A 27,864-nucleotide genomic window follows, 5' to 3' on the forward strand; every position below is an offset into this window, starting at 1 on the left:
AGCGATTTGAAGTTTTTAGCAAACTGCAAATGTGGCTCATGCAGCATTTTAGCGTAAAGTATAGGAAAAGCTCAAACTGCTCTGAAAAACGCTAGATCAGAGCGGTTTTCCAGGCGTTTTTGTTACAGAAGCTGTTTAGTAACAGCTTTTACTGTAACAATATTTGACAACTGCTACACAAAAACGCTCCAACAAATGCTAGGCATGTTTAGAAAATCTCTCTAAACATGCCGAGAATCGCTCTGAAATCTGCTCCAAAAACCTCTAGCATTTTACGGATCTGCTAGATTTTTTTGGTGTGCACTGGGCCTGATAGCAGCTGCAGGGTGATTTTAAAGGATAGTAATTAGTGGCATTCATATAAGAAGTGATTTGTACAGTGATGATGTGCGTTATACCAATTTTTTGTATTAAAGCGGAGTAACCCTTTAACCTTTTATAGTCATTATGGCCTACTGTCCTATTTTTATGTAAATGAGCATCTAACATTGAAACTGTTATTAACGTTATCCCAGGACAGTATTATGTAACTTACTATTAGAAAACTGCTTCCCAGTAAATGTTCTATTCCTGTTTTTCCTTCCCAAGATTGTCTGGAGATCAGCCCTTCATGGCAACTTCAGAGGAGAAACTTTTCGAGCTAATAAAGAAAGGAGAGTTAACCTTCTGCGGCTCCGCGTGGCAGAGCGTCAGCGAGGCGGGTAAGTGGCCGCCGCGCAGCTGCCAGGCACTTGTTTACATTCGGTATAAGGACAGACTCAGCGTGTGACCCCGAAATAGGGGCTTTTAAGAGCAGTCAGGATCCGTGCGCCGGACCGCGCTCTGGGGACTGCCAGGGACGAGGAAATAAAAGGCCTTTTTACCAGCCGGCACGCCAGGACAGAACACGCTATTGTTCGGGATACATGAAAGCACACTTTAGGAAAAGGTTTTGCTATTGATTGGTCACATTAGTCCTGTGTTGGAACAATAAAGAACAGCACTGCTTATTTGTCATCTAATATCATAGAGGGGGGAAATGGTTCGGCTCGAACACACAAACAAGCCGGTCGACGGGGATTTCAACCAACGCTGCTTCTAAAGTGCATTAAAAGTTTTGTGACATTAAGAGACAGTTGTGTGCCCTTTACAGTAATTTCCTGCTTTCAATAAACAAAACATTTCCGTTACGCAAGCTGAAAATACTGCAAGGAGGGCAGGAAACTTTATCGCAGGTTCTTGCCTGTTTCTGTTCTGTAGGAAGTGAGATAGGCTATGGCCGTGACCTCCAGATAGGAAAGGGGTAATTCACAGCATCTGCCTGCTTCTGTTCTGTAGGTAGTGAGACAGGCTATGCCTGTGCCCTCCAGACAGGAAGTGGTCATTCAGAGCATCTGCCTACTTCTGTTCTGTAGGTAGTGAGACAGGCTATGGCCCTGACCTCCAGACAGGAAGTGGTAATTCAGAGCATCTGCCTGCTTCTGTTCTGTAGGTAGTGAGAAAGGCTATGACCATGACCTCCAGACAGGAAGTGGTAATTCACAGCATCTGCCCGCTTCTGTTCTGTAGGTAGTGAGAAAGGCTATGGCCGTGACCTCCAGACAGGAAGTGGTAATTCAGAGCATCTGCCTGCTTCTGTTCTGTAGGTAGTGAGAAAGGCTATGACCATGACCTCCAGACAGGAAGTGGTAATTCACAGCATCTGCCCGCTTCTGTTCTGTAGGTAGTGAGAAAGGCTATGGCCGTGACCTCCAGACAGGAAGTGGTAATTCAGAGCATCTGCCTGCTTCTGTTCTGTAGGTAGTGGGACAGGCTATGGCCGTGACCTCCAGATAGGAAAGGGGTAATTTGGAGCACCTGCCTGCTTCTGTTCTGTAGGTGGTGAGACAGGCTATGCTTGTGCCCTCCAGACAGGAAGTGGTAATTCAGAGCATCTGCCTACTTCTGTTCTGTAGGTAGAGAGACAGGCTATGCTTGTGCCCTCCAGACAGGAAGTGGTAATTCAGAGCATCTGCCTGCTTCTGTTCTGTAGGTAGTGGGACAGGCTACGGCCGTGACCTCCAGACAGGAAGTGGTAATTCAGAGCATCTGCCTACTTCTGTTCTGTAGGTAGAGAGACAGGCTATGCTTGTGCCCTCCAGACAGGAAGTGGTCATTCAGAGCATCTGCCTGCTTCTGTTCTGTAGGTAGTGAGACATGCTATGACTGTGACCTCCAGACAGGAAGTGGTAATTCAGAGCACCTGCCCGCTTCTGGTCTGTAGGTAGTGAGACAGGCTACAGCCGTGACCTCCAGACAGGAAGTGGTAATTCAGAGCATCTGCCTGCTTCTGTTCTGTAGGTAGTGAGACATGCTATGACCGTGACCTCCAGACAGGAAGTGGTAATTCAGAGCACCTGCCCACTATTGATAGCTCCAGACCTGCTCATAAATGTATGTTTCATGGGTTTAGTACATTGGTACAGAGAGACTTTGTGTGTGGAGGTGCTCATAGGCTTACCACACATCCCGTGGCCTTCCGTCTGCCTTGGTTTATTTGTAACCAGCCCATTTTAAAGCCCTAGTCGGCAGGGACGGCACAGGCGCAGTATGGCCTCGGAAGTATGTGCACTTTCCCGTCGGTAGATGTAGCTGACCCGCAGATACTACATGCGCATGCGCAGTATGTCCGCAGTCTTTTAGGCTGAGTAAAATGTTGTAGGGAGCAGGTAAGATAACTCACAAAGGTTATTGTGAAGAAGATTTTAGCTGCCATTTTTTAATGAAAAAATTTGTGATCTTTATTCAGCTAAAGAAGTCCTCCAGAAACTCCTGCGAGTGGATCCCGCCCACCGCATCACAGCTAACGAGCTATTGGATGATCCCTGGATCACGGTACGTCACCAGTATGTTATAGATAGGAAGAGAGACCTCTTGTTTTGGTGCATGTGTCTGTTTGAAGATACAGATGGCAAAATAGAGAAATACTGAAGTCGAGGGCACAGCAGGGCCAGAGGTGCTGGCAGTTGAAAGGTACAGTGTGCCATCAGTGTTTCACTTATCTGTGCATGTGCTGTGTTTGGCTGCAGAAGGGTATATGTGCATGATGCAGATGTATGTAAGCTTGCCTGTGTGTGTATGCCTTGGTTGTTGGAGGACCTTGAGCTGGTATGAAGAATTTTGGGTATGATCCGACACTCGGGGACCTTATGGCTCAGATGCATAGAGGCACATACGGTAAGCTTTGGAACCTTAATCCCTGATTGAATAAAACCATACAAGGTAATGTAGATATTACCAAAGACAAGTAGCCAGATGTGCCCCCCTCTCCCCGATAGTCAGATGTGCTCCTTTTTCCCCTGTATAGATACCCTTTCCCTTCCCTATAGATAGCCAGATTTGCCCCCTTCCCCATAGACAGCCAGATTTGCCCCCTTCCCCATAGACAGCCAGATTTGACCCCCTTCCCCCCATATAGTCAGATTCCCCCCCCCCCTATATGTAGTCAGATGTACTCTCTTCTCCCCCCAATAGCCAGATGTGCACAATCCCACTCCTGTATAGATAGCCAGATGTGCATAACCTCCCACGAGTCTACAGTGCCTAGAGGTAAATCCAGTACTGGGGCCTAGTTAAGAAAAAATAGTAAAAACAACACTCCCTATCCCTCTTTTTAAGGGGAGTGAATTTGGCGGAGAAGAGGGGAGTGGTAGGATCATAGGAGGGAACGTCACAGCAAGCCTGCCTCTTCCTGTCTGAAAATTTGACTTTAGCCAAAAGTCAGATTTTACAAGGAGTGATCAGAGGTAACCAGGAGAGCAATGGTTAACACAGAGATATGTAAGTCCAGCATGAACATACCTCTGTGCTTACCTTAGGGAGATATTCCTCAGGTCATGTGTGCTTTAAGGTCTTATTAAGATGAATATCTTGACATTCCAGGGGAAAACCAGTACGATCCAGAGACGAACCAACGTGCTGGAGATGATGCAGAGCTGGAGGAAGAGTTTGGACTATGAGGACCATCTAGAAGGGGACTCGAATGGTTTGTCTGAAGGTCAGAGCAGCTCTTTCAAGGTGGCGGAGGATCGAGTCAGTCCATCTAGCAGTAATGGAACCTCCGAAACTGACAGCAGCAGCAGCAAACCATCCACACCAACAAAACTGGTACCCAGAGCTTCTGTGTTATGTCCTCAGCTTTCTCCATACTGTACCCCAATTGTAGAGATTCCTGAGACACAGCTGTCACCCTGGCACACTCCACCCTGCCCATACACACATGGATTTTTCCCATTTAATTCCCTGCAGATCTGATCACTCTAATCAAATCATATGGTAGTGTACTCCTTTTAACTGTTTAATTCAATCAAATTTGACCAAAAATTAATCTAAAGTATCGATTGCACAGGACAGAGAATCTACGTTTATTGGGGGTGGGGCAGGAGAGGCCCAAGATCAAGGGGTCATAGCGTTGTACTGCATTGAACTGTGTAATACTGCAGTTCCCTGCTGAAATCTATCAGCGGCGGTAATATAATTTAATTTTTCAATGACTGCCCAAGTGTGTATCTCCGCGGGGGACCGTGATGAGTGGTGCAGGCTCACCTTGCGACTCCTGGCCTCCTCCTGTGTCTGGCATCTTTTTGAATAACCACCATGAGCATCTGTACTATGTCACACCTCTGCTTGTGGTAATGTCACTTCATACAGCGGTGCCAAGGGGTACAGGCACTCACGGTGGTCAGGAGTCATGCTGGCGTGACAGGGAAGCTGAGAATGGCTACCACTGGGGAGGGTGGGCATATATACATGGAGGGGCAGGCAGCAACGCTAGGACAATTTCCAGTAGATTACATGCTGAAATCCAGCCCCGTTTCTAGGGGTGGGCCAGGCAGGTGACCGCTCTGAGCGCTGTGAGGAAAAGGGTAGCATTGTGATGGAGGGTTGAGCCGCGGCCTCACTGGGTCTCACTTCTCCCTCCTTCTCCCCGGGCCACCCTCCGTGCTCTCCCCTCTTTGCAGAGAAAGCACAGCGGGAAGCCTCGTATGAGCAACTCACCTCCCTTCCTGCCCCAAGTGGCGCTTACTTGCCGCTTGCAGCTGGTCTCCTCTGTCTGCATAGCCGCTTAAACACCCTCTACGTCCTGCTAATCAGGAAGTAGAGAGTGTATAAGCTGCTATGCGGACAGATGAGACAAGTGGCGATTGGAGTGGGAAGGGAGGTGCACCTATACCTAGCTACCTATACTGAAGGCACCTATACCTAGCTACCTATACTGAAGGCACCTATACCTAGCTACCTATAATGGAGTCAACTATATCTAGCTACCTATACTGAATGCACCTATACCGAGTTACCTATACTGAAGGCACCTATACCTAGCTAACTAGAGTACATTTGAAATCGGCGCCGGTAGACTTGGGCGCAGGATACAGAGGTATATGGCTGATCCTGCTTCTGCACAAGTCCGGGCCGTTTTAATTACTATTCCCCCTCCAGGCCGCCATGGATAGCGGGGGAATGAAATAATACGGCTTCCAGCGATTGCTGGAGGCCGAATTATTGTGTTTTTTAAGCAACCTCGGCTCCGTCTTCTGACGGAGCCGACGTTACTCACTGAGCGCTGCAATAGGAGTGATTCCAATTGTAGTCTATGGAGGCGCCGGCTGCGCCCAAATCTAGCAGCGCTGAAAAGCACTGCTCCGGCTAAATATACTGAGGGCACTTATACCTAGCTAACTTATTCTAGCAGCACCTACACCTAGCTAACCTATACTGGCAGCACCTATACTTAGCTAACCTATACTGGCGACGCCTTTACTTAGCTAACCTATACTGGTGACACCTTTACCTAGCTAACCTACACTGGTGGCACCTATACCTAGCTAACCTATACTGGCGACACCTATACCTAGCTAACCTATACTGGTAGCACCTACACCTAGCTAACCTACACTGGTGGCACCTATACCTAGCTAACCTATACTGGCGGCACCTATACCTAGCTAACCTATACTGGCGGCACCTATACCTAGCTAACCTATACTGGCGGCACCTATACCTAGCTAACCTATTCTGGCGGCACCTATACCTAGCTAACCTATACTGGCGGCACCTATACCTAGCTAACCTATACTGGCGGCACCTATACCTAGCTAACCTATACTGGCGGCACCTATACCTAGCTAACCTATACTGGCGACACCTTTACCTAGCTAACCTATACAGGCTGCACCTATACCTAGCTACCTATATTAGGAGCACCTATAGCTAGCTAGCTAGCTATACTGGGGGAACCTACACCTGGCTACCTATACTGGGGACACCTATGCCTGACTACCTATACTGGGAGCGTAGTATAGGTTCGCGAGTCACCGGAAAGGGTGTGTGTGCAATTTTTACGCCCTCGCCTGTGTGCAATTTAGCTTAGAAACTGCCCTACTGAAATCTATTTTTATAACCTGTCTGCAGTCGATCTGGTGGCCATCGTCTAATGTATAGCCACCTTTAGGCAGAAGGATTTCATGCTGAGCCTCCTCTGTACCCCAGGCTTCTGTATGCCTCGCTTCCCTGAGAGTTATTGCAGACGATCATCTCGGAGAGATACAGGACTGTTACTCCTGACGAGAAGCTGTTTAACAAGTCACGTTCCTCCTGATTGTTCCATAAACTGTCTGTTTTATTGTTATCTGCGGCTTATTGTGCAGTTTAAGATTTCCTTTAACTGGATTATATATCCAACAGACGTTTTAAATATCTTTTTATGGGACTGTAAATGTGGCTGATTTTACAGCATCAAGTTTGCTTTTACTTCCAGTAAAGCTGATCCTTTATTTGGGGGGAAGATTGAGGACATTCAGCACCCGAAATACAATTCCCGGTAAAGTGACCACACTGGGGGAGATCGTGGCTGTATATTCACTGGCAAATATATGTTCAGGCACTTGCAAGAACTTTATCTGAAAATCATTTGAAATGTATATTCATGGTAGCATTTCACACTATAGGTGTGCCTTTTAAAAGCCATCTGTACTTCTGACAGCACAGTTTTTACACCATATGGACCTAAACTCTTGCACAGCAGACAAGGAAAACACAGTTACCGTAATGGCTGAGAAATTTACCCTGTGTGTGTTTACAGATAACAGCCTTTCTAATTCCACCTTATCTGCAAGTAATCAGCAAGTGCAAATCAGAGCTGTCAGTTGTGTCTGAACCATGCCAACTGTGCCGGGGTTCTGTGTTAGGATGTACACTCGGCAGGGTTAAGTAGACCTGAACTCTTGCACAGGACAGAAGGAAAATATAAAGAAATGCACCCTGTATGTATTTAGAGAGTTTAGCCTGTCTAATTCCCCCCTAAGCTGTGATTAATTACGAGTGTAGTTTGATCTCTCAACTGTGTCAGCTGGCTGCCTTGGCAGAGCAGCTAATTGCTTAACACAGGATGTTAACCCTACGTCTGCTTCCATGAAAGCAGAAAGTAGCTGCACTGCAGATTTATTGCAGGATTTGTATCAGCTGTAAAAAAGAATCGATTTTCTTTAAAGGTTAAAAGGATTATTATGCTGTTGCTTCTCTCGTACAGCAGAAAGGAAGTTCTAACTAAGACAGTTACTCTAGTAACGCTGCATCGTATCGGCAGGATCCCTTGCAGTAAGGTCATAAATCAATGAAAGATAGCACACCACAATTGAGGTGCAAGGACCCATATAAGTCAAACGAGAAGATCCAAAAGGTCCGCACACTCAAACAGTAAACTTCCAAGGTTTATTCAGACAATGTGACAACGTTCCATTCCGAATACCAACAATTCGTTTCGGGGCCCCGTGGGGTCCCCTTTGTCAAGGCAACACAAACAGAATGGTGACGTCAGCATTCTGTTTGTGTTGCCTTGACAAAGGGGACCCCACGGGGCCCCGAAACGAATCGTTGGTATTCGGAATAGAACGTTGTCACATTGTCTGAATAAACCTTGGAAGTTTACTGTTTGAGTGTGCGGACCTTTTGGATCTTCTCCTTGCAGTAAGGTGGATACATTCTCCAATATAGCGCTGGTTTTAATGCATCTGCTACATGTCCTGACGCCGCTTGGTCCCTGTACACAGTCCAGTGGCAGGCAGAAGCATGAGGATCTCCATTGGGCTGCAAAAGATCAATGGGAATCCTCAGCAACAACAAGGAAAATTCTCATTGGTTCATGGTGGACCAATGAAAATTTTCTCTGTTGATAGGGAGAATTGGTCTAATGCAGCCTATGGAGAGCCCCATGCTTCTGCCGGCCTCCGGGCTGAGTATAGGGACCGATTGGCGGGGATCGGCGGCGGGAAGTGGTGATCATTTTGGATGTGGAGATGGCGCAGAGCGAATGCAAAAAGGGCAGAGCGCATTCATGCCCGTTTTGCATCTGCTCAAGTGGGAACTGAGCCTAACCCTTCCTGTGCTCCCAGGAGATCCAGTAGTAAACAATGCAGGTTGAGTGTAGGAGACCTAACAATCCTCGTACACACACTGGATTAAAGTCAGCTGAGGTGGCCGATTACCATCGCCTCGGATGAAAATCAGGTGTGTGTACACTACCCCCCAGTCCCCGAGTGGCAACCGTAAGTGATCCACCTGATGGACGATTCCTTTGAAAACTTCCGCTGCTCCACCCGCCATGTGACGCCACGCGTGCAAATTTACTCACAGGTGTAAAGAGATGTTTTTTCTGTAAAGGTTATTATGATGTTGCGTATCTTTTAGAGCAGAGAGGAAGTTCTGAGCTCAGGTCCACTAAATGCGAACTGAGCACCTGAAATGACAATTTATTTTAAATGAACCTCCACATAAGGGAAGTTTGTAATAGTGAAGCCCTGGGGGGGAGGGGGGGAAAGAGTTTTAAGGTCATTACTCACCTATCGGATCCGCCCGGTAAAGACGTGCAGCATGCTGGGAGATGTAATCCGTGAATTTGATTACAGAGATGTACACTAGTATCCAGAGACTACATCTCCCAGCATGCATTACAGCGGGCTGGCTCACACGCCTTCGCAAGAAAAATGAAAATAGGACACAGAGCAGTCTGTGACCCTCACCCCCACCGCCCCCAACAGCACACTATTACCAACTTCCTTTATGTGGAGGTTAATGTTTTAGAAAATGTAAGGTGACCTGGAACCACCAAGATAATTTGTAGTGGGCCCAAACAAAACAAATTATTAAGCTTGTGCAGACTTCTAGTGTAACATAACTTACAATTAAAAACCTGTCTCCCAGCTCCTTTATTGACCATACTCTATATTATACTTGACCCTAAGTAATGTCATCTGTGAAAATGACAATAATCACCCCGGTACTGGGAGCAGCCATTTTGTAATAACCAGCTCAGTTGGCAAGCACTATGCAGTGTGACCGTTGCTGTGCACTTTCTGTGCACGCCAGTATTACTGCGATTTTGTGTATCACCCCCAGCAGTGGTGGGAGGAGTCAATATAAAGCTTTGCAGAGAGTAGAATTAGATTAAGAGATTGGGAGGAGCTACAGTATATATTTGCAGTGAAGAGCAGCAGATGAGGAGTGGTGGGATTAGCTGGTGTAGATATTTGCACGGAGGTGCAGCATATGAGGAGTGGTGGAAGAGGCCAGTGCTGAGATTTGCGACAGATGAAGAATGGTGGGAGGGGCAGTGCTGAGATTTGTGACAGATCAGGAGTAGTTGGAGGGGGCCAGTGCAGAGATTTGCAAAAGATGAGTGGTGGGAGGAGTCAGTGCAGAGATTTGCAACAGATGAAGAATGGTGGGAGGAGCCAGTGCAGAGATTTGTGACGGATGAGGAGTGGTGGGAGAGGTCAGGGTAGAGATTTGAAGAGTTGGGCATCAGATAAAGAGTGGTGGGAGGAGCTAGTGTAGAGATTTGCAGAAAAGAGCCGCAAATGAGGCGTGGTGGTAGAAGGGAGCCAGAGTAGGGAATTTGTAGAGTGCACATGGCACTTCAGCACAACACAATCATAAGGCTCCAAGGTGAAAATGAAACAATACCTGTTAATTATTTTAAGTAATTTTTAAAGTGGATCCGAGATAAACTTTTACCCATTGCATAATTGTGTCCCTTTCATATAGTTTATAGCGCAATCCTCAAGCCAAATACTTTTTTGTTGTTGTTGTTTTAATACTCTAATTCCCTATAAACTAAACAAGCCTTGCCCACAGCTTCTATAGAGAGCCTTGGCACTCTGAGCCTTAGTAGCAAGGGCTTGTGGGAGCTCAGTCTGGGCAGGAGGAGGTTTCTAGAGATTTCAGAGGCAGAGGGAAACAGGGATTAGGAGAGGGGAGTGAAGTTTTCACAGGCTAGGAGAGGGGAGTGAAGTTTTCACAGGCTGAGGGCTGGAGATACAGATCAGCTTGCCTGTGTGTAATGTGACAAACAGAACATGGCCGCTCTCATTGTATCACAGGAATAAATAATTATAAACTGTTGAAGCTGTTTGCAGCTAGATTTGCTGTGTACACCATCTAAACTTTAGATAAAACATATAGGCAAGTTACTTGTTATACCGTATATACTCGCATATAAGCCGATCCATGTATAAGCCTAGGTACCCACTTTTCCCTCAGAAACCAGGAAAAGTTATTGACTCGTGTATAAGCCCTTTCCCCAATATAGCCCCTCCACAGTAGCCAGATGTTCCCCCAGTACAAGTCAGCCCCTCTCCCAATAGCTGAATGTGCCCCAGGATCATACAGCTGTGTCTCAAGAAGCCACTAGATGGCATCATAGATATGAGACACAGCGATTGCCACACAGGAAGAATCCCCAATCATTGCATCTGGCACGTTGCTGCACGCTCCGCTCCTCAAGCCAGGGGACACAGCTAGTCTTGAGCAGCGCACTCTGCACACCATGTTGCAGGGGAAGGAGGGCACAGACACAGCAGGGTGCCAGCTGGTAAGAGCAGGATTACTATGCGCAATCCTTACGCTCCTCTGCCATTAACAAAACCTACTCCACTATATGTTTTGTTCCACGGACTCACATATAAGCCGAGGGGGTAACGTTTCAGCAAATTTTTTATGCTGAAAAATTAGGCTTATACTCGAATATATACAGTAATTAGTCATTCATCTCGGATCTGCTTTAAGGTGTGGATTGTTTGTTAGAGCAGAAGGACATTTTGGCTGTAGTTAAGGGGGCATTTGTAGATTTTACCTCCACATGCTCAAGAGGTAACGCCCCATGCATCACTAGCGACTGAATATGCAAATCATTCCTATATGTCCCTGAAGAGCAAGCATACATCCAGCACCACCAGTCTATAACTTCTCTATAGCCATCCATTTTACAGAGCCAACTTTAGAAAGCTGTTTTGGGCTATTTTGGCTTTATCAGTGGAAGGAACCTTATTGTACAATATTATGAAGAACAAAAAAACGTCAGGATTATGCATTGCACATGAGAGCCCAAACTCCCACCTAACAAAACAACTGTGCCTAGCACAATTCTATTTTCTTGAAACAGAAGGAGATTACACACAAGTGAAGCAGAACTACTTATGCCAACAACCTGTAATGTAAGAAAGTACAGTTAGCATGGTTGTTGAGACAACAGATCGATACATTGCTAAGAGATCATAATAACCAATAAAGTTATGAAGCTGGGTAAACTGTGCATAGAAACAGAGTGCAGTGATTATACAATATTTCTATGCAACTGAAATCTTACATATTGGGCAACAAAACAACAGCAATTAGTCTCCGCAGTTCCCAAGCATTGGCAAAGTGTTGTTAAATGAACAGGTGATGCAATATGGTGGTAAATGTGACCCTGTCCCACTTTTATTATTTTTTAAAGGACAACTGAAGCGAGAGGGATATGGAGGCTGACATATTTATTTCCTTTTAAGCAATACCAGTTGCCTGGCTGTCCTGCTGATCCTCTCCCACTAATACCTTTAGACATAGCCCCTGAACAAGCATGCAGCAGATCAGGTGTTTCTGACATTATGGCCAGATCTGACCAGATTAGCTGCATGCTTGTTTCTGGTGTGATTCAGACAATACTGCAGCCAAATAGATTATCAGGGCTGCCAGGTAACTAGTATTGCTTAAAAGGAAATAAACATAACATCCTCCATATATTTCTGAATAAACTGAATTTATTTTAAAAAAAAAACAATGTTCTTAATTTCAACATTTAAAATGGTGCTTTTTAACTTGTTAATTATTTTCAGTAAAATATTTTTCTATGATTTGCAAACAATCAGATTTCGTTTTTATTTACATTTTACTGCTCATCCTAATCTGTTTTGGAAATGGGTTTGTACAGTATATCTCCACAGGCTGGCTGCAGTAATGGTATCCCTTATATGTCTGTGGCTGCTTACTGTAGGTGTGCGTCTGCACCATCTGCTGGCTAGAATAGATAATGCAGCGAAGGCAAACGTAGATGGTCAGAAACTAAACTAAATCGAGATTCCGTACGTTAGATAGACTAGGGAATGTTAGCATCACTGTCTAATCTTTACCCCTGGTACCTGCTTGTGAAACCTCCCTTACTTCGGCAAGATGGCTAAATGGTCGTCGTCCCAAGTCGGAATCCCAGGCCGAACAATATTTGCATGGAGTTTGTATGGTCACCCTGCATTTGTCTGTGTTTTGTCCAGATGCACTGGACTCCTCCCAAGTACCAAAATCATACACGTGTGATATATGTGGGTAGAACATTCCATTGTGATGTAAAGGGTAAAGCAGAGTGTAATCAGATTTTTGCCAATGTGGTGAGTGAAACAGTGGCTAAGTGGTAGGTTATACAATGGTTTAATGACTAATAATCCAATTGTACCAAATTATCAACCTTCTGAGCAGAAATCATTGATCGAACCCAGAATCATTGATCATTTCTGATAACATTGATAAAAAAGGACAATAATCTGATCGAAGATCCAATCGATTGATGTTATTGATTGGTGCCATCAAGAGTATCTGATCTGATCACTTGGTAGGTGGCTTGGAAGGTAAAATTGGTTCATTTAATGGTTTGCCTGTGTAAGCTGTTGCCTGATTACTGAGGGAGTTGCCTATCTTCTGTGACTTGCTTGTGCATGGCTGCACCACTACAGTATCACCCATACTGCACAGAAATATGGACAGAGCACCACACTATACTTACTGTATCTGCATTACCTGGTGAGATCTATGTTTCCTGTGAAAGCTGTTACATGATTATTGCATGCAAATCCCTGCATACTGAGCACAGTACATTTTGATCTAGCTTATATGCTGTTTGTGCTCACTTGCTGAAGCATTCAAATGAAAAAATGACTCCCAATTATTGAATGAATTAAGCTTATTATAATTTAATATTAATATAGCGTCGACTCTCTTCCACAGCACTTTACACAATATATAGTCTTGCTACTAACTGACTCTCACAGGCAGGGCCGGGCCGAGGCATAGGCTGGAGAGGCTCCAGCCTCAGGGCGCAGTGTAGGAGGGGGCGCACAATTCATTCAGCTGTCATTCCTAATTGTGTTTGAAGCAGAAAGAAATAAGAAAAGGGGATACATGGCAGTGACTGCAGGCCAGAGAACTAGATATTAAGGTGTTGGGGAGGTTGTGGGCCCTGTGGCCCTCTTAGTCTAATAGCAATCAGTGTGTGACAGCAGGGGTGGGAGGGGTGGAGGGGCGCACTTTGGTGTCTCAGCCTTGGGTGCTGTAGGACCTTGTCCCTGCTCTGCTCACAGGGGCTCACAAACTTATTCCTACCATAGTCATATGTCCATAGGGACAATTTTAGGGGGAAGCCAATTTACTTACCAGTAGGTTTTGGTGATGTGGGAGGAAACACTTTAGAATAGATTGTAAGCCTTTGGCAGGGTCCCCCCCTCTCCCCCCCTTAGTGTGTCCTTCTTAATCTTGCTACCCCAGCAATGATACCCTTCTCATGGACTAACTTGGACTTGATTTGCTGGGTCTCTGTTGTATAACGGTTTGCTATCTCTCTGTCTGTCACCCCTTGCTTACAATGTACAGTCCTGGCCAAAAGTTTTGAGACTGTCAAAAATATGAGTTTTCACAAAGTTTGCTGCTAAACTGCTTTTAGATCTTTGTTTCAGGTGTTTATGTGATGTCTTGAAACCTAATTATAAGCACTTCATAAGTTTCAAAGGCTTTTATTGACAATTACATGAGATTTATGCAAAGAGTCAGTATTTGCAGCCCCGAGCCACTTAGTTATCACTTTTGCCTTATGACACGGTGCTGTGCTGGAAAATGCATTGTTCTTCACCAAACTGTTGTTGGATGGTTGGAAGAAGTTGCTGTTGGAGAGTGTTTTGGTACCATTCTTTATTCATGGCTGTGTTTTTTGGCAAAATTGTGAGTGAGCCCACTCCCTTGGATGAGAAGCAACCCCACACATGAATGGTCTCAGGATGCTTTAGTGTTGGCATAACACAGGACTGATGGTAGCGCTCACCTCTTCTTCTCCTGAGGAGCCTTCTTCAGATGCCCGAAACAATCAGAAAGGGGCTTCATAGGAGAATATGACTTTGCCCCAGTCCTCAGCAGTCCATTCACCATACTTTCAGCAGAAGATCAATCTGTCCCTGATTTTTTTGGGGGAGAGAAGTGGCTACTTTGCTGCCCTTCTTGACACCAGGCCATCTTCCAAAAGTCTTCACCTCACTGTGCGTGCAGATGCGCTCACACCTGCCACCATTCATGTGTGGGGTTGCTTCTCATCCAAGGGAGTGGGCTCACTCACAATTTTGCCAAAAAACACAGCCATGAAAAAGAATGGTACCAAAACACCCTCCAACAGCAACTTCTTCCAACCATCCAACAACAGTTTGGTGATGAACAATGCATTTTCCAGCACGATGGAGCTCCGCGTCATAATGCAAAAGTGATAACTAAGTGGCTCAGGGACCAAAACGTTGAAATGTTGGGTCCATGGCCTGGAAACTCCCCAGATCTTAATCCCATTAATAACTTGTGGTCATTCCTCAAGAGGAGGGTGGACAAACAAAAACCAACTAATTCTGAGAAACTCAAATAAGTGATTATGAAAGAATGGGTTGCTATCAGTCAGGATTTGGCCCAGAAGTTGTTTGAGAGCATGCCTAGTCGAATTGCAGAGGTCTAAAAAAGAAGGGCCAACACTGCAAATACTGACTCTTTGCATAAATCTCATGTAATTTTCAATAAAACCCTTTGAAATGTATGATGTGCTTATAATTATAATTCAATACATCACATAAACAACTGAAACAAAGATCTAAAAGCAGTTTAGTAGCAAACTTTGTGAAAACTAATACTTTTGACAGTCTCAAAACTTTTGGCCAGGACTGTATGTATCCCTGTTTATTGTCCAGTGCTGCGTAATATGTTGGCGCTTTATAAATACAATAAATAATAATAATAATAACCAGAGTGTCTGGAGGAAACCCACACCAAAAAGGGGAGAGCATACAAAATCCATGCAGATAGTACCCTGGATAGCATTCAAACCTGGGACCCAGCGCTGCAAGTCGCGAGTGCTATCCAATACACCACAGTGCAAAAGGGAATAGTTTGTGCAGCCACGATACAGTGCGTATATGAAATATACTATGACATACAGTACTATAGTGTACTTTATGTGCTTGAAGTCTGATATAGTAAGCCACTTTCCCCGGTCCCTTGGAGTATACTATAAAGGGATCCTACTGTATTTGTGATTTAAGTAAAGCATTTTATGTCTGTGTATATATTATTTATATTGTATTTTTTCCTTGTTAGACTGCTAAGAAGAAGGGTGTGTCCAGTTATTTGCCGAATGGAACCTCTGTGAAGAAATCCTCCAGTCAGAAGTCCTCCAGTGGGGTAGGCATCACTATCAGCACACAGGATTATGTTCCATTTCAATCAGGAAGAGCAAGATATTACAATGGGCAAACACTGACTAAATAATTTATAAATTAATATGGAAAAAAAATAGCAATATTATTCATTATATTATTTGGGCTACGGTTCCTTTTTAAAGAAATATGCAAGTAGGTATTACTTAAAATTATATAGGCGATTATATTCATTTTTATAGTGTGCAGAGGCTTCAGAACCTTATGAGGTCTTTTATTGCCACCTTGTGTCATCATTGGAGAGCAGTCCCTTTGCTTCCTGTCCCCGGGACCTCCATGGATTTAATATGAATCCTGGTGGTCTTGGGGACAAGAAATAAGGAGCTTCCCGTTGGTCACCAAGGCTGATTTGTTGTATTTGTATATCTATGTGGATTCTGGATGTTATATACAGTGGAACCATGATTTATGAGCATCATTTGTTCCGGAAACATGCTTGTACTTCAAAGCAATCCTATATCAAACCGAATTTCCCCCTATGAATGAATCAAACCCAGTTGATTTGTTCTACAATCCAACAGTTATAGTAAAATAGTATAGAATAAAAATGTAAACAAGACTTTCACTATAACTAACAGAAATGTTGCTGTTGGCTCGCCTCAACCTTTTATTTTGTGTGGCTTTACCAAGGAACTTATCCAGTGACAGTTACTTTTGAGGATTTTCTTGGAAATGTTACCTTGCACAGTCTCTACACTCTGATTAAGCATAATTAAGTACAATCCTGCAGCTCCAAAGTGAGAAGAACTATCGGCTCAGTCAGGATGACGTGACGCATGTATACTTTGTTGCTTGTACGGTATATCAAGTCATAATTTCACAAAGATTTTTGCTTGTATTGCAAAGTGCTCTCAAACCAAGTTACTCTGAATCCAAGGTTTTACTGTACCTTTCCAGTGCTATACTGGTTATTGTTGTCATTTATTTTCTATCATGACAACAAAGAATTGTTACAAAAAAAAAGAAAAGAAAGAAATAAGGAGCTGTAATTAAAACTAGATTGGGGCTCTAACTCTAACACCTCCCACCCCTCTGTACAGAAATACTGTGTTGACCTTTGCCGTCTGTATCCCTGTGTGAGAGATTAAAGGTGGCCATACACTGGTCGAATTGCCATCACATTCGACCAACAGATAGATCCCTCCCTGATCGCATCTGATCAGAGAGGGATCTTATGGCTACCTTTACTGCAAACAGATTGTGAACCGATTTCAGCCTGAAACCGTTTACAATCTGTGGTGGTGGTGGTGCTGCCGGCGCTCCCCCCCATACATTACCTGCCCCACCGGCGCGAGTCCCGCTGTCACTGCTGTCTTCTCCGCTCTGGTCTGGTCTCCGGCATGCTTCACGTCTTCCTGCCCGGCAGGAAGTTTAAACAGTAGAGGGCGCTCTACTGTTAAAACTTCCTGCCGGGCAGGAAGACGTGAAGCATGCCGGAGACCAGAGCGGAGAAGACAGCAGTGACAGCGGGACTCGCGCCGGTGGGGCAGGTAATGTATACCCGCTGCATTGCGTCGGTCGTCGGGGATTTGAACGCCGCTATCGACACACTCCCGACCCGACGGCGACCAAGAAAAATCTTCCGCACGGATGGGTCGACGGGAATCGACAGGAACGATCGATTTTGGACGGAAATCGATCGTTCTGTCCGCGGTGTGCGCGGCGATTTCACACCCGTTTCGATCACTGTGATCGAAACGGCTGTATATCGGCGGGAAAATTGTTAGGTGTATAGGCCCCTTTACCCACCCAGGAAGTAAGGAAAGTGCTGGAGGTTGGGGGGGAGGGGGAGTCAGGTGCTCTGCTCTGCATGTCAGACCCCTCGGCACTTTTCTAAAACAATATTAGGCATAAGATACGCCTCTCTATTTGAAAGTGATGTGAAGAGCTATGATTGTTATTTTATTTTTTTTAATGTAGGGAATGGCAAATACAAGTAGTTTTCCACACATATAGTGAGAAACAGCCCAGGAACTGCTGTATAGGTGTAGGAAACAGCTGGCATTGCTATGTATATGCCAAAAATAAATTCTTTCCATAGCAAATGCAATTATTGTTTCAGCAGTGGGAGTTTAAAAATAAAAGTGCACTGTAAATACAAGGATCATCAAGTCATGAAACGCTAGAGCAGGGCTGGGGAAACTACGGCCCCCGGGCCCGCTAGTGTTATGAATCCGAACCCTCTATTGTCAGGCCGGATTCCTCTCCTCTCTCCCTGTAAAGTTTTGTTCAGTGCGTAAGAATAGTGCAAACTCCAATTGCACTTTTCAGCGTTGATCCCTATGACCCGCTGTCAATGCGTACCAGTGTGTCACATGATGCTGCCGTGGCCATGGAGATTGGGGCAGGAAAGTGCGATGGGGTGAGTTTAAACCTATCCTTTAGCAAAGGGAGGGGGAGCACATGAGAGGAATGCAGGCCGATAGAGGAATGTGGCCTGCAGATGAAAGTTTGCCCATCCTTGGGTTAAAGTCATGGGGCTCGATTCACCAAGCGGTGCTAACCCAGTTATCACGCCTAAAGGACTTTAGGCGTGATGACCTCTTCACCACTGAGTTAGCACCGTTTTTGGCTGCACTTCGCGCGAAGTTATCGCGCGCAAAGTTTTGCGCGCGCACCCGCACAGGCGCGCGCGCAAAGTCCCATAGGGTTTAATGGGCGCATCGCGCGAAGTGAGGGGCGCTTCGCGCGCACGCACGCGGGAGCGCGCGCAAAACTTTACGCGCGGAAACTTCGCGCGAAGCCCTTCTTATCATGCCTAAAGTGACTTTAGGCGTGAAGAGGGCCTTTTCACCACGGTGCTAACACTTTGCACCGCTTGGTAAATCGAGCCCATGGACTAAGACCATAGTTGGGCTAAATTCTTATGTGTGTTACCTTTGACATATTTGATTCTTTGAATGGTGTGCCTTTTACTGGGTTCGATTCACAAAAGCGTGCTAAGTGTTAGCACGCCTGTGAAAAGGCCCTTAGCATGCCTAAAGGGCTTTGGGTCGTGCTAAGTTAGCGTGCGAAAAGTTTAGCGCCGCGCTGTCCGCGCAAAACGTAGCACCGGGTGACTATAATGTCGCACCGGGTGCACCCGAAATGTTGCACAATGCGATGATTCGGACGCACCCGGTGCAACATTATAGGAGCACCGCGTGGCGCTAAACTTTGCGCGCGATGCGTAAATGCTGTGTTCGTGCTAACTACTTAGCACTGTAGTTAGCACTCCCAAAGCTTTTAGGAGTGCTAACTTAGTTAGCACGCTTTTGTGAATCGAGGCCACTGTGTCTGTTTATTGCTGTTTATTCAATTTGTGTAATCTAGACAGGGATAAGCTTGTGATGCAATTCCACTTATATTAGATTTCCGTATGTATCAGGCACGATTACGGTAGTTCTCTAGGAATACAAGTACTTAACAATTTAAGCCCCCTGGACGTAGCAGCTACGTCCAGGAGGCCATGTGCGATCCCGCAGCCGATCGCGCATGTGCACGCGCGCTCCGGCCATGGATTGTTAGCCCAGGAATCAATCAATCAGGCCATGGTGCCCGATGATTGATTCCTCTCCCCTGCAGAAAAAGCGACGGCTTCTCTCGGAAGCCTCGCTTTTTTCTGTCTCTTGCGTCCCCTACGTCTCTCTAAGCGTACATGTTACGCTTAGAGTGACGTCATGTAAACAAACTCATGGTATAAAAGTATAACTACATCTAAATGCAAAAAAAATAAATAAAAATAAACACATATTACCTAAAAAAAAATATTATTTACATCCCACCCTCCCAAAAATACCCAAATAAAATGTTACATTAAAAAAAACAAAAAAAAAACATTACAATAAAAAAACAACAACACATAAATAACCTAAGGGTCTAAACTTTTGAAATATCAATGTAAGGATGAAATATTTCTATTTTTTTTTTAATTATAAGCTTGTAAATAGTGATAGATGCAAAACGGAAAAAATGCACCTGTATTTCCAAATAAAATATTGTCGCCATACATTGTTGATAGGGACATAATTTACGGTGTAGTAACCGGGACAAATGGGCAAATACAATACGTGAGTGTTAATTATGGAGGCATGTATTATTTTAAAACTATAATGGCTGAAAACTGAGAAATAATGATTTTTTTTCCTTTTTTTTCCAATTCTTCCTGTTAAAATGCATTTACAGTACAGTGGCTCTTAGCAAAATGTACCACCCAAAGAAAGCCTAATTGGTGGCGGAAAAAACACGATATAGATCAGTTCATTGTGATAAGTAGTGATAAAGTTATAGGCTAATGAATGGGAGGTGAACATTGCTCGGATGCATAAAGTGAAAATGACCGAAGGCTGAAGTGGTTAATGAATATTTGTATACCTCTCACATTGCATTAAAAAAATCCTGCTGGCCCAGTCACACAGACTAGGTAAAAAAATACATTTGGGAACATATAGGGACCTATTTCAGAAAAAAAAAGTGGGTTACATATATTTTTGGTGCACAGACTATTCTAAGGCATTTTTCGTGTTTTTCGATGTTATAATCCCCTTTAAATTTCAACTATAATCCTAGTCCCGTATACCACATATGAAATAATCCTTTGGTTAGTGTGATACCAAGGAAATTTGCATCATGAGGTTATGGAATCCTGTTGAGGCAAATATTTTTTAAACTGTATCTGTGTCTATGGCTGCATATACGTCTGTATGGTTTCTTACAAATGTAACTAAAACCTTTAAAAAATAAAAGCACTTTGCTTTCTATATTGCAGCCGACTTCCCGGAAAACGTCTCCACAGCCCAAGCCCAGACGGACACCAGACGCTCAGGACCAGTCCGCCTCTAACCTTCACAGGAATGCCCCAACCACGAGCCGGACCGAGAAAACATCCCTCTCGTCCAGCCACAGCTCGGGACAGAGACTCTCACATGGGGCATCCAGCACTTCACGGATCAGAAAACCATTTTAGGAAAGCTTCTGAAACACATTAGTGTTGTGCCAAAATGCCAGGGACCAAACCCAGGATTCAAACCCAGGAGATTGAGGTCAATCTTCTGAGCAAAGTGTTAACAATGTCGCCAACAAATGGCTAAACTTGAAGACAGAGCAACGAGTTCCCTATCTGAGGATAAAAGGTGTAAAATGCTAAACTCTTCTCTGCTTTGACAAGACAGAACCCTAAACACTGGACCATCGGCTTTAAAGTCATGAAACACGTTACAGGAAGTGAAGTCTCTGCCTCTTTTGGACCAAAGTGTTGTAAAGGAGAACCCAAGAACATCATATCCATCCTAAACCTTAAAGCAAGATATGAATTGTTTGCAGGCTCTTTTACAGTTCTCAATGAATAAGATCTCCTGTGGGGCCTTAAGAGTCTTTGTGGCCTCCTACGTTGAGCAGGCCTTCTTCAGTCATTTGCATTGCCCTTATCATAGCTAATTACACTTTAATTTAGGGTATTGTAAATAGTACCACTACTTATGAAACAATTTTTGGAGAAGTGGGCATCTTCTGTGATTGCATTACATGTACGGGTGTATGAGGGTTATAGACAACTGTCTGGGCAATAATCAATATAAGCATCCTTAAGATGTCTTCCAGTGTAGGAAACAAAGAGGCTGTAAAAACTGTGGGTGGGAAGTGGGATGATGAACCTCACGAACGAGATATGAAACTCATTTGGAAAACGAAGGAAAAGCATTAAGTTATCTGTCGCAGGAAGAGTTGGGGGGGGGGGGGGGGGGTGTAGGTATGGTGCCAGGAATTTGGAGAATGGACTTATTTGGATCTTCGGTTTTCTGCAAATTATAAACATTTTTTTATCTGTTGCCAACTTCTGTAAACCAGCTGCTTCCGTGAAAAAAGTTTTATTTTCTTTTTATATATATATCTTCTGTTTCCGAGTATGGGTCTTCAAACATTGTATTATTTTCCATTGACGATTTGTATTACAGTACAACATAAATATTTTCTGTGGAGTTGGGAGGGGTTAGAACCTGTCAGGCACTTCCTCTGGTGACACTTCACTTCCTGTGATGCTACAGAACATTGATGGACATAGAAACCTGGCAGAGGTTCTAGCTTCTCCCACTCTATCCAAAACGTGACTAGAATCAGCCTTTCATAATGCAAATATTTAAATAAAAGAGAACCAGAACTAACAATCTGGAGGAGTCATTTCCTTATGGTCATCTTCCTGTGGTGCCATATTTTGATTGAATCTATTGTGTTAATCGATAAATAAATGGGTGATTCTGAGGGCTGAGTAAAGAATAAAAACCTACCAGTCCGTACTTCTAAATTAAAGATACTGTGTACTGAAGAAGCGCTATACATAACTTGCTTTGAGCTGTTGGCCTGACAAAGGACCAACAGCCAAAAATATGTTATGTATAAGCTGATGAAAGACCAACAGCTTAAAAATGTTGTGTCGAGCCTGATTAACCTCCTTAGCGGTAACCCCGTGTGTGACACGGGGTAAGCCGCCGGAGGGTGCCGCTCAGGCCCTGCTGGGCCGATTTTCATAATTTTTTTTTTTGCTGGTGCCAGGAATTTTTTTTTTGCTGCGCCAGCACCCCGATCGCCGCCGCCGCGCGCCCGATCGCCGCTATCCGGTGCGGCACGTGGCACCCCCCCCCCCCCCCAGACCCCTGCGCTGCCTGGCCAATCAGTGCCAGGCAGCGACAAGGGGTGGATCGGGTCTCCCAATGACGTCCCGACGTCGCTGACGTCGGTGACGTCATCCCGCCCCGTCGCCATGGCGACGGGGGAAGCCCTCCAGGAAATCCCGTTCTTTGAACGGGATTTCCTGATCGCCTATCGCCGGAGGCGATCGGCGGGGCTGGGGGGATGCCGCTGAGCAGCGGCTATCATGTAGTGTAGCGAGCCCTGGGCTCGCTACATGATTTAAAAAAAAATAAATAAAAAAAAAACTGCTGCGCTGCCCCCTGGCGGTATTTTTCATACCGCCAAGGGGGTTAAAGACATACCATGTTTCACCTATTGGCCCTTTATCGGGCTATACATACAGTGCATCGGGAAAGTATTCACAGCACATCACATTTGACACATTTTATGTTGCATCCTTATCTAAAAATTGATTAAATTCATTTTTCTTTAAAATTCTACAGGCAACACCCAATAATAACAATGTACAAAAAGTTTCCTTGACGTTTTGCCAAACGTATTAAAAATAAAAAAATTGGGAAAGCACGTGTACATAAGTATTCACGGCCTTTGCCATGAAGCGCAAAATTAAGCTCAGGTACATCCTATTTCCACTGATCATAATTGAGATGTTTCTGCAGCTTGATTGGAGCCCACCTGTGGTGAATTCAGTTTATTGGACATGATTAGGAAAGGCACGTACCTGTCTATATAAGGCCCACAGTTGACAGATCATGTCAGAGCACAAACCAGCCATGAAGTTAAAGGAATTGTCTGTAGAACTCCAAGACAGGATGGTCTCGAGCCACAAATTTGGGGAAGGTTACAGAACAATTTCTGCTGTTTTGAAGGTTCCAATGAGCTGAGTAGCGTCCATCATCCGTAAGTGGAAGAAGTTCACTCTTCCTAGAACTGGCCAGCCATCTAAACTTAGTGATCGGGGAAGGAGGGCCTTAGTCAGGGAGGTGACCAAGAACCTGATGGTCACTCTCAGAGCTCCAGAGGTCCTCCGTCCTTCTGTAAGGTTCTCCTCTCTCTCCAAACATCTTTGCAGAAATCCACCAATAATATCTGTATGGTAGAGTGGCCAGATAAAAGCCACTCCTTAATTAAAGGTACATGGCAGCCCACCAAAAGGCACCTGAAGGACTCTCAGACCACGAGAAACAAAATTATCTGGTCTGATGAGACAAAAATTGAACTCTTTTGTGTGAATGACAGGTGTCATGTTTGGAGGAAACCAGCCACTGCTCATCACCAGGGCAATACCATTCGTACAGTGAAGCATTTTGTGGCAGCATAATTCTGTGGGGATGTATTTCAGTTGCAGGAACTGACAAGATTAGTCAGGATAAAAGGAAAGATGAACTCTGACTGGGGCAATGGTTCATCTTTCAGTAGGACAATGGCTCTAAGCACACAGCCAAGATATGAAAGGAGTGGCTTCAGGACAACTCTGTGAATGTCCTTGAGTGGCCCATCCAGAGCCCAGACTTGAATCTGATTGAAAATCTCTGGAGAGATCTTAAAATGTTGTGCACAGACACCTCCCATCCAACTTGATGGAGCCTGAGGGGTGCTGCAAAGAGCAATGAGTAAAACTGCCCAAGGATAAGTGTGCCAAGCTTGTAGCATCATATTCAAAACGACTTGAGGCTGTTATTGCTGCCAAAGGTGCATCAACAAAGTATTGAGCAAAGGCTGGGGATACTTATGTACACATGATTTCTCAGGGTTTTTTTTATTTTTAAAAAATTGGCCAAAACCTCAAGTAAACGTTGAAAAATTAAAAAAAAAAATCAGTCCATTGTGGAAAAAGGCTGTGACATAAAATGTGGAAAAAGTGATGTGCTGTGAATACTTTTCAGATGCCCTGTAACACATTTTGGTGTGTTGAACCTTTCCTAGGTTATACTTACCATGTTTTCAGTTACCGGCCCTTCATCAGGCTATACATAATGTTTCGACGATTGAATGAGTTTGAATAGATTGATCATTCGTCTTTGTACAGTGCAGACGATTAACATCCAAAGTGATCCACCAAGATTCCCAATCGATTTCAGCATAAAGTCGGCTAGTGGTGTATGGACAGCCAACAGATCTCTCTCTGACCAGATGTATGGGCACCTTAATACATCTCTGATAGATCAGGTGCGTTGGCAGTCTCAGCCAAGCGTGTTCTCCTTACCTCCCGTCAGACTGAATCAGAGCTGTCATTTAATACAATTAATACATTTAGGATTGATCTAAAATGCAGTGTTCTCCCCAGGCTCTTTTAGCCAGGTGCTCCACCCAGCTAAGTTTGGTAAGCACCCGGCTGTCATTGGCTCGCCTCCTCATCCTCCTCCCATGCTGTAAGCAGAGTTGTGCCGGCCTTCCATTCCCCTGTTGCTCCCAACATTGCTACTTTTTTTTGCTTCCCTGCTGGAAAAAAAATCCTGGGGAGAACACTGAAAATGGATCACATATAGGTTCCCACTAACAGTACAATTTTCAGCAAAGAATCGCTGAACGATCAGATAAATGCGATCGGAAATAAAATGTCATAATACATTGATTATTTCACCATCAATGACCAATCTGTGTCTTCTATCCATCACAACCTATTCTAAAAAAACGTTTTTCGATCAACTAAATTGTCATTGAAGGATCAGCATTAGAAATGTTCACATTCAATTTGGGACATCAACTAGGTTTATTTTCTGCCGATCCAACCGTATTTATCGGATCGTTCGGGCAAAATTCTTCACTGAAAATTGTAAATTGTACTAATAGTAGGCACCTTAAACACTTAATCCTATCTAGACCGCTAAAGGCTAACTGGACAAGTATTTTCGTCTAGTGTTTTGGGAGAGGGGAGCTTGGGGTATGCACGGATCCAAGCTGCGGTATTTTTGTGGTGGTTGGGTAAGGGAAGCAAGGCTTCCCCGAACCACACAGTGCCTGTAATGAATGGACATGAACCCGATCAGGGGCCATGTCCATTCATAATAAAGAACGTGAATGAATGTAAAAGAAAAAACAAAACAAACACTTCCTGGTACACAAGTCAGTGTTTCTAGTTCCATCTAGTGGGGAAAGTTAAATTACACACATTACAGATTTTTAATAAAAAAAATAATATAATGAATCCCTTCCAAAGCCCCCCACCCCACCTTAGTTACCAAGCAAACAGATGGGGGGGGGAAAAAACAGTAAAATAAAAATAAATAGTTGCCTTAAGGACTCATCTTTTTTTAATATGAATGTCATGAGGGTATATTACTGTTATTTTAGTACATAAGGGCTTACAATTGATGGGACACAAAAAAAAAATGGGACTCCCCCTAGTAACCAAGCAGCTTGGGGTGACCCAAAACCACAAGGAGAGTATAGGGGACTAAAAGAGACCAAAAAGCCCTCCTACTAAAAAACAATGATTAGGTTGGTTTGCCTTCTTAAAACAGAAGGAATTTACAATAATTCAGCTTTAAGTGAATATGCAAATTATCTCTGAATATTCTGAATACTTTATCTCTTTATGCCCCTGAAGCCAGGCTTACATCCAGAACCGCTTGTGAAAGCTATAGGCTTGCTATATACCGAGCCACATCACCCCCACATGCAGACAGCCTGTTTCAGTCATTTGGTCCTCATCCATGCATGGCAGGGATAGATATGGCTCTATGGATAGGGCTTAGACCCCTATAATCTACTTGTGGTTTTGGGTCACCTTGAGCTGAATTATTGTACATTCCTGCTTTTTTAAGAAGACAAACCAACCTTAAAAAAACCAAAAGCAGGAAAAAACCTTTATTTCCAAATAATACATTGACGCCATACATTGCACTAGGAACATCATTTAACCTCTTCAGGACCACAGGCTTTACCCCCCATTTGCGTGAGATGAGTAGTGCTAAAGTTATTGGTGAATAAATGGGAGGAGCGCTGACAGGGAAAATTGCTTCCTTCCTGAAGGTGAAAACACCTGCGGGCTGAAGTGGTTAAAGGATACATTAGCACTCTGACAAATTTAAAAAAGGGGGGAGCAGATCCTCCAAAGCTACTTCCTGGTTGGGAGGGTCGGTGAGCACTGTGCAGGTGCTGCATGGCAGCGTGCGTCCTTGATTGTGCACCCATGGCCAGGAGCGCTCTGCACATTCGCACTACAAAATTGTGTGGCCAGGAGCGCACGGTCAAGGACACGCATCACCGGACAGCACCTGCGCAGTGCTCACCAACCCTCCTGACCAGGAAGTAGCTTCGGGGGGAGGGGGACAGAGGACCTTTTTTAGATTTGTCAGAGCACTAAGGTATCCTTTAAGAACATGAATCTGTGTGTGGTCTTTATAAGTGTTATCAATTATCACAAGTGGTTTTTTACTTTAAGGGCTCGTTTCCAATATCGCGAATCTGCATGCGTCCAACGCATGCAGATTCGCACATGTAATGCAAGTGGATGGGCCTGTTTCCACTGTAGCGTTGTTGAGGTGCGTTTTTTTCAGCGGTAAAAAAACGCACAAAAGAGCCAACGAATTCGCCTGCGAGTGGAATGCATGCGAATCGCCGCTAATGTATTTAATAGGAAATTCGCATGCGGCTATGGTATGCGAATTTTCATGCGAATTCACATGCGAATTCGCATAGGTACCAATGTAATTCAAACAGGCAGTGACATGGTTAATTTCGCATATACCCTCACCTATGCGAATTCGCATGCGAATTCGCTGCAAAAAACGCGCAAAAATTCGCATCCGCATGCTAATTCATGGAATTTCAACAGCGGTGGAATCCAGGCGATTCTGCACCGCAATAGTGGAAACGAGCCCTAAATCTCGCTGCACCCCCCTCCTTCCGGTAATCTAAATTAAGTCAGATTTTTTTTTTCCTGCTAATTCCCCCTGCATGCTGAACGGCGTTATTGGCGAAGTCAGAGAGGCATATGGCATTTTTCTGCGGCAGGACCATCAATCTCCCCCTGACGTTCCTTATTTTAAACTACTTTGCATTCAGGACTTCCGCAATTATAATAAATGAGTTCATTTAAACTTCAAATCAATCAGTCATTTCACCAGAGGAAAAAAATGTAAGTACCAATTAAGGATGAAAAAGTGATCCGCGCCGTCTAATACAATATTAATGCCGCGTGATTGGGGGAGAGGCGGAGGGGGGGCAGTCAGCCGTCGGGAAGCCGCTCAGCTGCGGGAACTGAGCTACCTGCAGCCGTTTTCTAAATAAGACGTGATCCACGTGACGGTGACAATCCGCCCCATCACAACAATGCTAATTACTGGCTGGAAGCCTCAACAATGAGAGCATGAAGTGAAAGTACCTGTCGTGTATCTAACCGGTCTCTTCTTTCGGAAAGATCCTCTGACGTCTGTGTTCAACCCCCCCCTCCTTTATT

At 44.5% G+C, this 27,864-nt stretch overlaps 1 protein-coding gene and 1 long non-coding RNA gene across 5 annotated transcripts in view; one reads left to right on the forward strand and one right to left on the reverse strand.

Moving 5' to 3' along the window:
* Nucleotides 1-21,536, forward strand: part of STK33 (serine/threonine kinase 33) — a 170,336-nt gene extending 148,800 nt beyond the window's left edge. For all 4 annotated transcript variants that reach the window (XM_068260766.1, XM_068260764.1, XM_068260767.1 and 1 more), the window contains exons 10-14: nt 589-701; nt 2,768-2,853; nt 3,901-4,125; nt 15,718-15,801; nt 20,584-21,536. In XM_068260766.1, coding sequence (XP_068116867.1) covers nt 589-701; nt 2,768-2,853; nt 3,901-4,125; nt 15,718-15,801; nt 20,584-20,781 — 706 coding nt within the window. In that variant the 3' untranslated portion in view covers nt 20,782-21,536. The remainder of the gene's footprint in view (nt 1-588; nt 702-2,767; nt 2,854-3,900; nt 4,126-15,717; nt 15,802-20,583) is intronic.
* The window catches only part of LOC137538533 (uncharacterized), an 834,068-nt gene that overhangs the window by 87,478 nt on the left and 718,726 nt on the right, over nt 1-27,864 (reverse strand). The window lies entirely within an intron of this gene.

This window comes from Hyperolius riggenbachi, chromosome 11, assembly GCF_040937935.1.
Source record: "Hyperolius riggenbachi isolate aHypRig1 chromosome 11, aHypRig1.pri, whole genome shotgun sequence".
NCBI classification, from domain to species: domain Eukaryota; kingdom Metazoa; phylum Chordata; class Amphibia; order Anura; family Hyperoliidae; genus Hyperolius; species Hyperolius riggenbachi.